Consider the following 16,135-nt stretch of genomic DNA (forward strand, 5'->3'; position numbering starts at 1 on the left):
GTAATTTTTGTATGTTGTTTTTTTTACTCAATGTTGGAAAAAATTATTACTGATAAAAGAACCAGAATTAAGAAAGATCACTTATTTTTTGTCATATTTCTGCCATGTGGCTAAGGATTCCCATGGCTGAATTGTACTTAATAATGTTAATTTTACAAAATCTGCTGCTATTAGCAAACTGGGAGAAAGATCATATGATTCATATCTTCATAATTTTCTTGCAGTGGGATCATTTCCAATGCTAAACCATGGATGATGAAGACAGCCAGGAGGAGCTGATAAATAAGAACACAGCACTAGGGAAAGCGAAGAAATCCGCCTTGTTGGTGCTCAGTGATGAAGGTATAAACCCAGAACAGACTCTGACTATTAAATTGTTACTTTCTACACCCGAATAATCCCCTCAGGAAAGTGGATTCATATTTCTATTAACATATTAAGACTGCTGATACACCATGTTTACATATGACATTGGCAATGATTTTTGACTGAATGGCATTTATTTCTGTTGTCTGATTTCATACAAGATGGTCCTGCAACACTTTTTTTTAACCTTTAGAGTAACATAACTAGTTATCAAAATGGCAGTTTGACAAATCTGTGTGATTCCCTCTTCCACTCTGCAGGGCGGCACTAGTCTGCTTTTGTAAAGTGTTGCAGGTACATTGTATTAGTTATTAGTGAGACTATTTTTGTTTCGATGATTAATCTGATAGGTCTGAGAAATAACTGGGCAACACCATATACTAAATATACTCAATTAGTATCTAGGAACAAAAGATTCAAACCCTTCCAATATAATGTATGACATTACACTTATATGATACCCAGTATAGTGCATTACATATTTCCAAGGTTGTCAACTTATTGGTCATATGTATTTGAATATGTCTAACAGATAACCGACCTTGAGATACAATTGAGGCCCAAAGCTCGCTTGTAAGGCCTGCTGCAGAGATCCAGACAGCGAAAGATGGTTCGTGGGTTCGCCTACGATGGCTTAGAGATAAATAGCAATTCTCTGGAAGAGCGATAATGTACCCACTTTACTCCAGTAAAAGGAGCATCTCTCTAAATAGGGACATACTAGAAACCCTGCACCGATTAAAATGCAGGGAAGAATAAACTCGCACCAGGGGGCAGTGACTAAGACACCCATTTATTACAGCTTGCAATTAAAGATGTATGCCCTCTCCATCTTGCCAACATGATAACTAAATTAGAAAACAAAAAAAGCATGCTTTTTCCTGTAATCCTGCAAATAACACATGCACAGATCATATGTTCTCTACTCTGGTGGATGCTGAAATATGCTTATAACATGAAGGTCAGGCTCACCCGTGGAAAAGCAAATGAACCCAAAAGAGTGTAAAGCTGGTAGACTGTGAAATATGTGAAGCACAGTAAATAAGTTTGATTTTTCTTCTGGGGTTGAGACCAAGATTACATATTTGGCCCAACTGTAACTTTGATAATTTAAAGCACCAGGGTGCATGCTAACTTGTCTTCTGTTAACGATTTTAGTGGTAGATGTATGAAAACACACTTGTTCAGCATTAAGGTATTGTAAAATGCATGTGTCTTTTGCTACCTATTTTTGACGTATAAAAATGACTTAAAGTCTGAGAAAGAATGTAACCTTACTTGATACCTTAGACCAGGGGGTCTTCAAACTAGGGGCGGGCCCTCTTAGGAGGGCCTCAAGTGATCCCAGTATCCTAAATCAGCTCTGTACAGTGTCTGAAATCGATTCATGCTATCTCCAATGTATCTCTGTCAGATGGGAAGTATGATAATATAGCAACATGTCAATCTTATGCAGTTCACCATAATTTGATTCACTACACTTATCAATAGATACTCTGGTTTTTTTTTTTCCCCACAGCATAAAAAATATTCAAGAGCATAGCTATGAGCTGTAAAGAGTTCGGGGTGTTACACAGATAATGTTATAGTGTACAGGTTTGAGGATGGAAATTATTTTAACTAAGTTTACTTATCCATTTCTGGAAAGGGAAAAAGGTAACCACCTCCCCAAGTCTCTCTGGAGAGATTCCAGCATCAGGGTTATGTCACCCATCCAGCTTTGAGGAACATGCATATCAGTAAATACACGCACCTCTAAAGCCTTCCAGTTCAACACACAGCCCAAGTGTCCAACTTGCACCACTGATTCTGCCCTTAAATAAAATACTTTTTGACTTAGTCCAATTTCTGTGAGGACCAGAGTAGTGACTAAACTGATCAGAGTACCATCGCAAGAGGACCTGAGAATATCGAAGATAAAGTGGTCATCTGCATACTGCAAGACACTATCTTGCATCTCCGATGCCCTTCAAGACCTTTTATTCGGTCATTGGATGGAGCGACTTAGTGAGTGGTTCAGGATCCAATGTAAATAGTAGGGGAGACCGAGTACACCCTGCCTCCTTTTGGCCATGTATCATAGGGAACTGTGCACATAGCACTTCGCTTAAACTCACTGGTATCAATAGCTGTGTGTAGCACAGGGCTGTATCCCAGGAATTAGAGCCTGACCCCATCCTGGGTGAAAGAGCAAATATATGTCCTATTTAGTAGTGCCAGATACGTTTTTAATATTTGCTAGCAGGGTGGTTAGTGGTCATTAAAAGCATTGTTACTCTTTGGAGGCATCTTCTACTATAGGCGATAGAATGATCTGACATAATGCCCCTGTGGTCCTTTGGAGAACCTATAAGAGATTAACTAAAGCATTGATGAGCATTTTGCCTCAATATTTATACGAGAGATGGACCTGTAAGATGAGCATCGATATGCTGGGTGTCCTGGTTTTAGGCATACAGTAATGCGAACGTATGTGGGCAAACATCATCAGCCAGCAGTCTTACAAACGTCTTGTTTGTAGGGACTGCCGGGGAATAACTTTTGTCAAAATAATTCAATTGGGAACCCATTAGGCCCTCAGTATTTTCCATGACCAAAGCTGAATGAAAGTCCTCTTGTCCCCCACTCCCTGCTCATCAAGCCGCTACCCCTACGGATTCATCTATCCCACTGTGCGTTTAAAAAAAAAAAAAAAAAAAAAAAAAAACTAAAGCCTATCCTGAAAGAACAAACGGAATGCATTTGCAAATACATTACACTTTACTACTCACAGGTCGTCCCAAATCTGAATCTCATCCAAGTGCATTTGTAAGCTCTCACTAATACTTAGCCAATGAAATAAATTACTGGCTTTATTACTGTGTTTGTAAATGTGATGCTAATAGTCCTAATCTTGCAGACCCTCCCCCCTTTACTCCAGAACGAGAAGCGCCTGTTGTCATTATCGTGGCTCTTAGCTGACCACAGAAAACACCAACATTAACCCACAAACCACAACCCCATTAGAGCCAGACGTTAGGATGTCATCCAAGTATTCCGGTATGGCCCCAGTAAGAACACAATTCACCGTGAATGAGTACGTTTTAACATGCTAGGGTAATTCGATCAGTACATTTGAGACCTATTCATGTGATGCAGTCTGTGTAGAGAGACACCAGTACAGGGATGGATATTCCTAACTCTGAATCAAACACCCGTTAGGAAAAAGTCTGAAAGGCCTTGTTCGGCTCTGTAATCCAGGGCCATCAGAATCGGAGAGATGTTGATTGAACTATTTTGAATCGTGTGCCGCCAGTTCATCCGTTGAAGCACCCAAATCACAAATCATGAATAATGCTCAGCTGTTAGCATCTAGGAACGGATGAACGTCTCTAGGAATTGCTCTGGGTGATTAACTTCTGTCCCTTTTGAGAATTCTATGACACGAAGGTTGTTATGCCTGGCCCTGCCCTGCTCTTAAGTTCGCTCTCCCAAAACATGGATTCGTCTGCAAACTGTAGAACTGTATATGCCAGCTCCCGGACTCCTTTAACTAAGACTCTGGGCCTTCAGCACCTGTATCTTTATCCACTGTATTGCTCAGGTATTGAGCAGCAGCACTACATCAAGACCGATTTAGCTAAATGGGTCTCAAATGATGTGCGTGTTGCAGTAACTGCTTGTACTAGAGTCTTTAGAGTACGGCACTTGGGCTGTGTTTCATCAGTTGAGGGGCCCCCCATTTCTTTCAGACCCCAGCCTCCTTTTCTTCCTCTGATATATTCATCCACTTTTCCTGGGTTGGGAAACTTGGCCTTATCCATGATGTCTGGATAATCTTTGTGTGCACAGAAAAAGGCTCCAGCGAGAGTGACGGGTCTCAGGAAAGGCACCATTTAGATACTAGCATCTCTTGGCCATACCTTTAACTGGCCTGTACTTGGACAGCATTGTTTGCAAGCTTGCTATCCCTGTTGAGGTAAAAGCTGAAATGTATGATGAAATGCTCTTGGATTTTGAGCGCCGCTTGGCTTATTTGTAATATATGTGCCCCACTGTTTGAAGGCCTCCTCTTGGCCTTGATTTGAATATATTTTCTATACTCTTAGACCAGGTTTCGACAGGGTTGCTTCTTAATTGAATGCGCAGTGCTTTGTAGTTTTGTGTCTTACTTTTGGCTCCTAATTTTGGCTAAGCGGAGGCGGGTACACTTTTGTTATGGGCCCCACGTCACTTGGTTTTCGAGGTATAGGAAAAGTCGACATGTCGTAAAGTATGCATATGGCCTGCTTGTTGGCCGGCGGATCTTATCATGCGAACTGCTTTTCTTGAATGTCATTGTCTTTCTAAATCCTGTGTTCACTACTGTTTTCTGTAATTAATCTTTTTAAATGCTTATAACTGTCTTTATGTAAGGCACTATGTGTTTCTGGTCTTGCAGCCTCCATATAAACTGTAAATAAAACAGTCCCACCTGCTCCTTTGAGCTAAAAGACACTGTTAGCATCGTATAAGAGTTATGAACATATTACGGGCCTACAAGGGTTTTAAAGAAGTGGTTGGATATTAGAATAAATTAATACCTGTTGTCCTGCCACTCTTCCCCCACCATCGTCTGAACCTCACTTTTATCTCCCCTCTTGGACTGCGTTGTCTGCTGAGTGTAAGTGCTGAGATGCGGCACCGTGCTGACAGCGACTCTGGGGGAAACCTTATCAGCCCTAATTAAAATGGCCCATCAGCAGTGGGGTTGCGTACATTCGTAGCTAACTTGGGAGAGACTGGTTGTTTGCAGTGCAAGAGTCTAACCTGTGTCCCCTGCCTTCTGCGAGGCTCTGGCACCCTTATATTGTCTTTAGGCATTGCCACTCCCCTCAGACCCTTGTTACTTTGGGGAGGCGGTAGATCATTGTCTGCCACAGCAGAACCCGTGTTTCAATGCTGACGTTATGTATTCTAAAGTTATATAGCTCTGAAAGTTAATGTTGCACAAAAACGTATTTGTAAAGTAAATTTCACAAATGTATTCATGTAGCTCAAAGACTACTGGTATTGTGCAGCATAACTAATGTTTAAGGTCGCTTATTATTGCGGCTGTGACTGCAGAGGAAGACAACTTTGTGAATGCTGACGAGTCCTGCTCAGTGGGATTTTTATCTGACTGCATGGATGTAACCATATTTGGCCTAGTTAAATGCATTTGTTCATAACCATCCCACATGAAAAAACACCATACTGTGGTCTAATAAGCAATGTATTATTTGCTACCATTGGGAGGTAGGTAGAGGGCTTCATAGACGGGAGAGGGGCTTCAGAGGCCATTAAAGTCTTCACATCACAGGAGCTGGAGTCCTTCCCACACTCATTAGTGGTAATACATGGCATATTATGCTCAGAATGGATGCATTTGTGCCATATAGTGTTCACTGAAAACCAGTGGGTTATACAATTTTATGATTATTCAGTAAGATCAGTACCTTCCTTAATTCATCTTATGATTAAACCGTAAGATCGAAGGCTTACCGATATTGTTTAAAACAAATACAACCTCCTTTTAACTTTAGTTTTCTAGTGGTTATGGTCACAATCAAATACAGTTAACTCACTAAAATGAGTTATTGTGAGCAATGCTACACTAACCAACAGTGTGCTACTCATGACTTCATATTTTACACATATCATCACAAATGCTCTCATAGATGGCCTCATTGGTAGCCAGTATTGTTATTGAAATATGCCTCTCACCCCCCACAAGGAGAGAGAGTAGAGGGTGCTGCTATGCACTGTGACGCATTTTCTCCCCGATCTTCATTGTAGGTGTAAGGCTGCAGTACAAATTTGAGCAGACACGTACCCCTTCATGCAATGGATGCATTTAGAAACTTGCCATTCTTCACTTGTGGGAAATGCGTAAAAGAGGAATTGTTCGCTTTTTTTTTTTTTTATGTTATGAATATTGTCAATGAAGCAGGTATCTAAAGTTACATGTGACATCCTCTTTTGGTTACATTATGTTCAATAGTGACAAAATAGTTTAGTGATTCTATTTTTTTTTTTAAAACTGTATTGAGTATGTGCAATAAAAGACATAACTACACCAACTAGTTCCCGTTTTAAATATAGATACTGTACTGTACTGTAATAGTATTTATATAGCGCTTATTAACCCTGATGTGGTGTCAAAGCACTTTTCGTCGAGTAGCGCGCTACTCCGGTACCCAAAAGGAATTAGTGGTGGATTAGAATAGGGAAATATGAGTACAGTTTTAGTATTATTATGAGTTAATTTGAGTTGTGGATATGTGAGTTTGTTAGTTGGATTGACTGGAGTAATGGAGGGGTAGAGGAGGGAACAATCTGGAGTGTTAATTGGGAGTTTATGTAATAGGATGGGGCTTGGGATGAGTAAAGGGGGATGGAGGAGTGAAGAGTCTGTGGAAAGGGTTAGGGAGATAGTAGTAGCAGGAGAGGTTTTGGATGAGTCAAAGGTGAGATAAATGGGGGAGAATTTAGTAGGGTTGTTTGGGAGATCATGGTAGTAAACTGAGGTTTGGGTGAGTTACATGTGGAAGAGGAGGGAAGAACTTAGGCAGGGTTATGTAAGAGATGAAAGTAGTAGAATGGGTTTGGGATGAGTCAGAGTGGGGATGGAGGCTAAATTGATAGCGACATGACACATGGTGAGGGGTAGACAAAGTAAAGCTTAAAAGAGTAAAAATCTAATAATTTGTTTTATTTATAATTTTATTTATATATATGTATATACACACTTTTTTGATCATTATTTTTAATTTATTCATTATTCCTTTAATTTACTTATTTATAATTTGAATTGTATTTATAGATTTCATTTTTATTTAATTTCTCTTAGTACAATAGGACTAGAGTAATAGATACGTAAATACATAGTAAGGGAATATATGTTCAATTAATATAATAATGGGTATGGGAAGAAAAGTAGTATTGTATAAACAGACTTTCAAGAGTTGTAATATTTGAAATTAGTTAATAAGTGTACTTCTCTAACATTTATTTATCTTTACTCAATTTATGAATAGCCAAATGCTTATGATAGTAATAAAACATTTGATCAGTCTGATATAAAATGAGAGCAGGGATTCCTAAGTATCTAATATAACAACATATCTAGGAGCAACGCAATGCCTATGAACGTGTTAAGCATAGAATAACATACATATATTTTTTTAAACCGTGAGTAAATATATATTAGTTAAACAGGTTTAAAGAGTATGTGTGTGATTTATTATTATGACATAGTAGCGATACATATTTCCTAAAGAACTATGCATATCTAGAATATACACTTAATCAGATAAAAAATATTTATCAACACAGACATATGCAGTCCATAGCTTTTTGAATATGGTGGTTATGAAGGAGAGAGCCAACTCTTGAGTAGTCTTCTGAAGACAAGATAGTTATCTGTGGATCTTATATTTGGGGGGTAATGAATTCCATAGTTTGGCTGCTTGAAAGGAGAAGGATGTACCGCCTACAGTCTTTTTCTTGTATGGTGGTGTTCTAAGGCGGGGTGCCAATCTTGAGCGGAGGTTTCTTTGTTGAATGTATTTGGTTATTTTGTTTCTGATAAAAACGGTCGTGTTTCATGTATAGCTTTGTGGGTGATACAAAGCAGCTTGAAGGTGCATCTTCTGGCAATGGGTAACCAGTGTATTGCTCTCAAAGCAGGTGAGATGTGGGCTTGTGGCTTTACATGCAATAGTAGCCTGGCAGCGGAGTTCTGAGTATGTTGTATTTTTTTCATATTGGATAGAGATGATCCATGGTTGAGTCCATTGGCATAATCCAGTTTGGATAGTACAAGCGAGATAGTAGCCTGCACCTTGTGTGGCAGTCCGATGTGGAGGAAGATGCGTCATAGAGTCTTCAAGGTGATAAAGCTTGTTCTGTGTTGCAGATGAGCTCCTTGGTTTCTGAGGTGAATGGTGGGAGATGGATTCTCTGGGTTCTTCCGGTGAGGTATGAGGCGTTCCAACTGAAAAAGTTTACTAATAGACAGTCGATTTACTTTAACACATTGAGTTAATAATGCTCCTGCTTATTGGTCTTTCAGTCATGTATGTATAAGTTGGGTAAATCTCACAACGCTAAACTCCTTATTTGAATATATACCTGCAGTTAGAGTATTACACAAAAACCCAGGTCTTTTTTTTATTAAAACTGGACAAATTAAATCAGTTTGCGTGGCGTTTTCACAGATTCCTGACTAGTGCTTTATCTGATAGTTCATACTCCTTTCAGACAGCTCCAAACCTTAGATGGATCATATTGTTCTATTAAAAATGTGCATTTTAACAATATGCTTTTCCTTTTATAGAGAGAAACACATTTTAGTGTCCCATATATCTTTATCTATGTTTTAATATCTATTGGTTAATGTTCTGAAAGTTGTGGCACAAAGGTTGATTCTTTACTAGTTTACAACCATTGCAAATTCCAAATGTAGAGCGATTCTGGTGTCTGCTCTCTTAGGTGAAAATGGTTTATGTGCAGGTTCATATGATTTCCTACAATTGTGTGGTTATGTTTCAAGGCGAAGCTGCGGCTGGAGGTGAAGGGGACTTTCCTCAAGAGCCATTAAACATGAGTAAATAGTCATTCAGACAGCAGTGCTTGCCCAGAGCAGTTATTTTTCATACCTCACTGTAAATGAGGACTTGTAACATAGCTTAATTGTAATAAAAAGTTTTGGGTTTTGTTATGGTATTCTTGAACATGTTTGGAATTAGTCTCTGCTTCTACCCTCAAGGCACACTAGAAGGTTTTGCTGACTATTTCCAATAGTCACGGGGTGCAAATTTGAACCTTTATTAATCCCCTGCCCATTCCCATAGTTTTGTTGACTTGTAGGATCGGAGCTCAGAGCATGGCCTTCACCTTGTACCCCTAGTACTGGGGCCCATACAGGTATTACCTTTGGCTGTATGTATTATGCTCTAGGTCCAGTTATCTGCACCTAAAAGGAGCTTCTAGATATTGAAGCCACAGTAGAAAAATCTAAAATCTGCTTCCGGTGATGTAGTTTATTTGTACAGCTGCGGCATTAGTAGGTAGTGCCAACCTTATGTTAGAAAGTGGCAACAAATGTGATTGCAGTTTTTACAGACAAAGGCCCTTTCTAGTGTTTCAATCCCACTTTATCATGGTTTGCTTAAATTCTTCATTGTTGTGGCATATACCATCTTCTTAACTTTGTCCAGCTGGAGAATTCTAAAACTTTGCAGTGCAAAGAAAGACCACTGAGCAACAGAGCATGTTGAGAACCTCAATAAAGAGCTTCATTTATCCATAATCTGCTTCTATGCCTATGTCATAGTGTGCTGCCTTAGTATCCGAAACCAATACATGTTGATATCTTCTTTTATGAACTATTGCAGACAAAGGAGAGTCGGGAGATGAAACTGGAAGTGAGGGAGATGAATCTGAAGAAGATGAGGAAGAAAGTGAAGGTGAAGGTGAAGGTGAAAATGAAAACTTAGAAGAGTTAGATGATGATTCAGGTAAGTAGAATTATTAGGTAACTGCTGCCTAGAAAGAGATGTTGATTGTGCACTATGAAGAGATCCAGCCAACTGTTTCCCCCTCGATAGGAAGTGGGCCTACACCGGTCCTATATCGAAATGTACTTTGTAGTTTTAGCTCCACTTAAGCTGTCCTGTTGGAGTGATATTTAACACTTATTTTTTGATGAAGAAGAAACATTTTTATAGATTTTAACCATGAAACTCCCATTATCGGTACGTCACAAAAAATAGAGACCGTTTATAAGCATGACTATATGGATATTGAGAATATACCCATATGCATGACAAATTTAATGTATTTATTTTATTAATACAATGTGGCTCTGCAACTCGCCCTGCAGAGTCATCTAACCCAGCAGCTGCCCTAATACCACTGCTTGAGCGCACATCTCCATCCAGGGATTAAAGTTTAACTGTGCAAGCCATACCACCCCCCCACCCCCCCCACTCAGTTTGGACCCAGACATATGCAAATGAGTCTAGATCCTTGACAACAGGGATCTTTTTTTTTTTCATTCCTTTTATTGTTTACAGATGAGGAGCGACCCCTTAGGCAAGGGCTGCTTCCCTGGGGAGGCAAATAATTGTATTCTGGTAATTTATGCCCCCCTTGGGAGCAGGTCGGACTATTTTCATTGAGCAAATCTGCCCCAAAGGTCGGCAGAAATCACTAGACACCATGGATTTTTTTTATTTTTTGTAAAAAAAAATTTAAGGTCAGTTTCACGCAAAGGGAGCGACACCCTCCCCCCACCCCCCCCCCGCACCCAGGCAAAGGTCGCTCCCCAGGGGGTTGGGAGTTGGTGGGGAATCAGAGCGGCCTACTTTTATTAGGCTGATCTGCCCCCAAGTGGGGCAGAAACCAATAGGCTCCAGGGATTTATATTGCAACAATTTCATGCAAGGCGAGCGACCCCTTTGGCAAGGGTCGCTCCCCTGGGGGGAAAATTTATTTTAGGTCATTTGTGGGGGCAGGTCAGCCTATTTTTATTAGGCCGATCAGAAACCACTAGGCACCAGGGATTTTTTTTTTTTTGCGCCAATTTCACGAAAGGGGAGTGACCCCTTGGGCAAGGGTCGTTCCCCTGAGGGTCGTCAGATTTATTTTAGGCCATCTTGGGGGCATTTCTGCCTATTTTTTTAAGGCCAATCTGCCCCCAAGGGGGGCAGAGAGCTCACCAGAGACCAGGGAAGAATTTTTTTTTTCTTTTCTTAAAAGGGTGGGGGTGCCATACCCCCACGCCAGATAAATGGGGCCAAAGTTGTTCTGCCCACTGGTGTGCAGATGGGGCAGTTACCCCCGATCCACTCCTGGGGAGTGTGGGGGGAGGGTATGGGAGCGGAAAGCCTACTAGATGCCAGGAAATAAAAAAAAAAAATATATGGGTTGGTGGCTACGAACCAGTATGGCCATGGTTATGCACCCACCCCAGCTGAAGGGGGTAACAGTATTTCAGCTCTCCCCCCACACACTACAACATATTATCTAACGGCAAACAAGGAGATTTGATTATTTTGGGTTTTGGTTTTACATTTGCGCCATGGGAGCTTGTCTAACTCAAAACCGTCCCACTTGGAATGGTGAGGGCTGCACTTTTTGGACGTTAGGATGCTGCCATGTAGAAAAATAACTGAGACCTAGACACATCTGAAAACGAAACATCTAGGTGAGTCCAGGATGGTGTGCTTCACATCTTACCCACAATGCCCTGCAAACCTCCGACTTTGCTGGAAATCACACATTTTCTCCATACTTTTGTGATGAAACCTTCCTACCACCCAGCATTGTTGCATCTATACCAATAACAATTCTGCCCCACTTGTCAGCCTAAAACTTTTTTTTCAAACTGCCCTTTTGGATCCGCTTTGGTTCCCCCTCATTTTCAACATGTTTTTGGCTCTTCTCTGACACAGGCACTTGGCCCACCTACCCTAGTGAGGTATCATTTTTACCAGGAGACCGAGGGGAATGTTGGTAGGAAATTTGTGCCGGTGCCGGTGTGGTGATCCCACACAGAAAAGTGGGAACATTTTATTTTATTTATTTATTTTTAGCTAAATTTGAGGTTTCTGGGTAAGAAAACACTTGGATCCACGCAAGTCAGACCTCCATGGGCTCCCTCGGGTGTCTAGTTTTCAGAAATGTTTTGGTTTGGTAGGGTTCTCTAGATTGCTCCTGAGCCCAGGACCAAAATTGCAGGTACCCCAATCCCCCCCCCCCCCCTTTGCAAAAACAGGTCATTTTGTATTTGATGATTTTGATGTGTCCACAGTGTGTTTTGGGTCGTTTCCTGTCACGGGCACTAGGCCTACCCACACTAGTGAGGTACCATTTTTACTGGGAGACTTGGGGGAATGCTGGGTGGAAGGATATTTATGGCTCCTCTCAGATTCCAGAACTTTCTACTACCGGAATGTGAGGCAAAAGTGTTTTTTTGCCAAATTCTGAGGTTTGCAAAGGATTCTGAGTACCTGGTGAGAACCCCACAAGTCACCCCATCTTGGATTCCCTTACGTGTCTAGTTTTGGAAAAAAGCACAGGTTTGGTAGGTTTGCCTAGGTGCCGGCTGAGCTAGAGGCCAAAAACCACAGCTAGGCTATTTCCTAAGAACACGTCAGATTTCAGTTTAAACATGATGTGTCTGTCGCGGGCATTAGGCCTACCCACACAAGTGTGGTACCATTTTTATCTGTAGACTTGGGGGAACACAAAATAGCAGAACAAGTGTTACTGCCCCTTGTCTTTCTCTCCATGTTTTCCTTACAAATGTAAGACAGTGTGTAAAAAAAATAAAAAAAAAATCTGTTTGAGAAATACCCTGTAATTCACATTGTAGTATGGGGACCCTGTAATTCAGAGATGTGCAGATAACCACTGCTTCTCAACACCTTATCTTGTGCCCATTTTGGAAATACAACGGTTTTCTTGATACCAATTTTTGGCTCTTTATATTTCAGCAAATGAATTGCTGTACACCCAGTATACAATGAAAACCCATTGCAATGCAGCTTGTAGGGTCTACACAAATAACCCTTTGCTGCATTCACAGTTTTGTCTAATGTTTAGAAATGTTTAGCTGTCCGGGATCCAGCTTTGGTTTCATGCCCATTTCTGTCACTAATTGGAAGGAGGCTAAAAGCACCAAAAATAGTTAAAATGGGGTATGTCTCAAGAAAATGCCAAAATTGTGTTGAAAATTTTGTTTTTCTGATTCAAGTCTGCTTGTTCCTGAAAGCTGGGAAGATGGTGATTTTTAGCACCACAAACCCTTTGTTGCTGCCATTTTCAGGGAAAAAAACCACAAGCCACCTTCTGCAGCCCTTTTTCCCCATAAAAATAAAATAAAAAATCAATATTTTCTTTCTTGGTCTCCTCCATGGGGAAGCCACAAACTCTGGGTACCTCTAAAATCCCTAGGATGCTGGAAGGACACAAATTTGGCATGGGTAGCTTATGTGGACAAAACATTATGAGGGCCTAAGCGTGAACTGCCCCAAATAGTGCTCTGGAGGTCAGAAACAAAGCCTGCTCTGGCAGGGGTGTTACACACCCCTTGCAACAGGATGGCCGGTAAATCTGCATTCCAAGGGAAGAAGCTTCAAAGGAGCCCACTGCCACTGGTATGTAGATCTGGCTCTCCTCAGGGGGAGATGCCATTTTCTCCTCCCCAGTCCCAGAGCCCATTTGGCACCTTGACAGGTGGGAAAACTAGCTTTGCAGGAGACCTGTTGCATTTGCAGGCAGGACACACCTTTAGGGTGACCAGCCTGAAGTGAACACAACCCTAGGAATTCCGCCATTTTGTGTGTGGTGGAATTACGATTTTTGGGATAGGCTGATGCCCACTCGCCAAAGGATGTGGTCATCAATGGGTTGTAGTGTCCGCAAGGGTAAGTAGCCCATTGGCTACTATCCTTCCCTCTCCTTAACGCCCCCTAAATTGAGTATTTATTTATGGGCCCCTCTGATATCAGGACCTCAGCCCTTCGCTGGACACAAAAGGAGTGGACAAGAAGTGTGCTGAACCTGAGAACTGAGGAGCACGACGGACTTGGTGCCAACCCTGCTAGCTTGCTTGCTTCATCCCAACACTCGGGGAGCAACTGACCTGTCCTCCTGCTTCAGCATCCAATAAACAGGGAGAGCTGCCAGTGCTTTAGAAAGAACCAAGAAGAACTCCCTTGGAGCAGAGGAGCTGCATCCCTGCATCTGCAGGAAACCAAAGAAGAACTGCCAGGACCCAAAACCGCCAAAACCTGACCTAGTCTATCCTGAAGTGGGCCAACAGTGTCAACATGGTTCCCAGGCCCTCCCGAGACAAAGCCCACCTGGAGTTTGGCCACTGTGGACTTTGCGATGGCACTTGCAACCTCTGTCTGCAGGCCCCCCTCAAACCCCTCTGCTAGCAGAGACCCGAGGATCCACTGTATTTCTGTACCTGGATGTCTTGGAACGAGAAGAGGGCCACTGGTGTTACTGTGTTCCCCAGTCTTGACACTTGAGCTCATTTGTTGGTTCGGCTGGACTGGTCCCCCAGTTCAGCCTGCTTCTGTGGGCCCCCTCTACCACGAATGCTCTCAGTGACGGAAACCCGATGGCCCAAGATATCTCTGCACACAGATAGGGGCACCAGTGGTCCTCTTCTCCTGTAGGTCTTCGAGCATCGCAAGAACTGAACCCCTTTGCTGGTTCACCCAGACTGGTCTCTCAGTCCACCCTTACAGCATCTTTGAGGCCGGAGTGATGCTTATCGACTTGCATATGGGCAGCTGATGCTGAACTGCAGTACCTGTTGGTGTGGCCTTGGACCCTGCCCTGTACTCACCTTAAGTCCAGAATATTGGTCCTGTAAATTGCAGCAAAGTACATGTTTGCCGTGTGTGCTTTCTCTCCCATAGAGTAACATTGCAGTAACAGAAAAATGTACTGTTGACTTTTGAAAACTCAGAAAATCCCTATCTCGAAAGGTACTCGCATGATTCCAGTGATCTTGGTATCTACATTTATATAAACGTGCGTGTTATTTTGGTAAATTGTTGTCTGATTTCTTTATTGAATGTGTGTCTCACTTACTGCCTGTGTGTGTGCCTTACATGTTTAGCACAACCCTCTGATATGCCTAACTGCTCACCCACATTACCACAAAAGAGAGCATTTGGGTTGTCATTTGTGCCTCTGTGATACCTTTGGGGTTTGTTTCGACTCTTTGCACTGTTTACCTATTTTTGGTCCACTACGTAGACAGTCAACTTCCTACTCCCAAGGCATAGACGGAGCTATGGAATATGTCGAAGACTTGGTCCTATTCATGAGGATCTCAGAGTAGGGCCCAAAGACCTGAAGGATCTGAAGCACCCAAGATGCTGTCACTTGGGGATTATCCAATAATAATATGTTATCCGCGTACAGGGAGATCCAGTCAGTCATCAGTCGATTGGTATAAAGGAGGTGTACAGAATTGAGGTGTAAGGCCCGAAGCCAAAGCGTACTAAGAGCGCTAACAAATAATCCCAATCGGCTGAGTCAAATGGCTTCTTAAAATCCACCATGAGCAAGCCTGATGACCAGACAAATGTCTACTCAGCTCTTTGGCGTTGTCAACATGGCGTATATTGTGCTGTGTAGCACGGTGAGGCATAAACTCAAACTTATCCTAGCGAACCAGGCGGGTAGTAACCCCTGCAAACCTATTAGCCAGCGTCTTAGCTCCCACTCCGAGTTCAGTAAGGAGATTGGTTGGAATTCTTCACAGCGTGTGCCGTCGGGTCAGGCTTCGGAATCACCACAATTTCTGCCAATCTGAGAGCACTATATAATTCACCCTGTATTTAGGCTTCATTAAAAATTTTCAATAACAAGGGCACCACCTGGGGGGCCAAAACAGCTACCATAATTTTGCTTGGTATCCATTGGGTCCCAATGTCCTACCTGCCTGAAGTAGGACCTAGAGCTCCACCAAGTTCCTTGCAGGCGACTTTAAAGCCTTGCGATCTGTCGGAGAGAGGCGTGGTACCGGCACATCTGCCAAAAGTTAGCTGACACCTTCGAAATTTGAGAATTCTGGGTTGGCTGGTGTTTCTGTTCTCTCCCAGAGATCCTAATTTCATGAGCAAAAGGTGAAGCACTACAGCCAGCATTTGGCTTGGAAGTAGAAGCCCATACCTAACCAATAAAAGTACAATACTTTCCTATGCTGTCTTTACAGCCAACAACTCATTGTAAG

General features: G+C 42.0%; 1 protein-coding gene across 3 annotated transcripts in view; it reads left to right on the forward strand.

The window, feature by feature from the left end:
• The window catches only part of PHRF1 (PHD and ring finger domains 1), a 606,102-nt gene that overhangs the window by 56,795 nt on the left and 533,172 nt on the right, over positions 1-16,135 (forward strand). For all 3 annotated transcript variants that reach the window (XM_069223077.1, XM_069223079.1, XM_069223078.1), the window contains exons 2-3: positions 225-342; positions 9,765-9,887. In XM_069223077.1, coding sequence (XP_069079178.1) covers positions 249-342; positions 9,765-9,887 — 217 coding nt within the window. In that variant the 5' untranslated portion in view covers positions 225-248. The remainder of the gene's footprint in view (positions 1-224; positions 343-9,764; positions 9,888-16,135) is intronic.

The sequence above is a fragment of the Pleurodeles waltl genome, chromosome 3_1 (assembly GCF_031143425.1).
Source record: "Pleurodeles waltl isolate 20211129_DDA chromosome 3_1, aPleWal1.hap1.20221129, whole genome shotgun sequence".
Taxonomy (NCBI): domain Eukaryota; kingdom Metazoa; phylum Chordata; class Amphibia; order Caudata; family Salamandridae; genus Pleurodeles; species Pleurodeles waltl.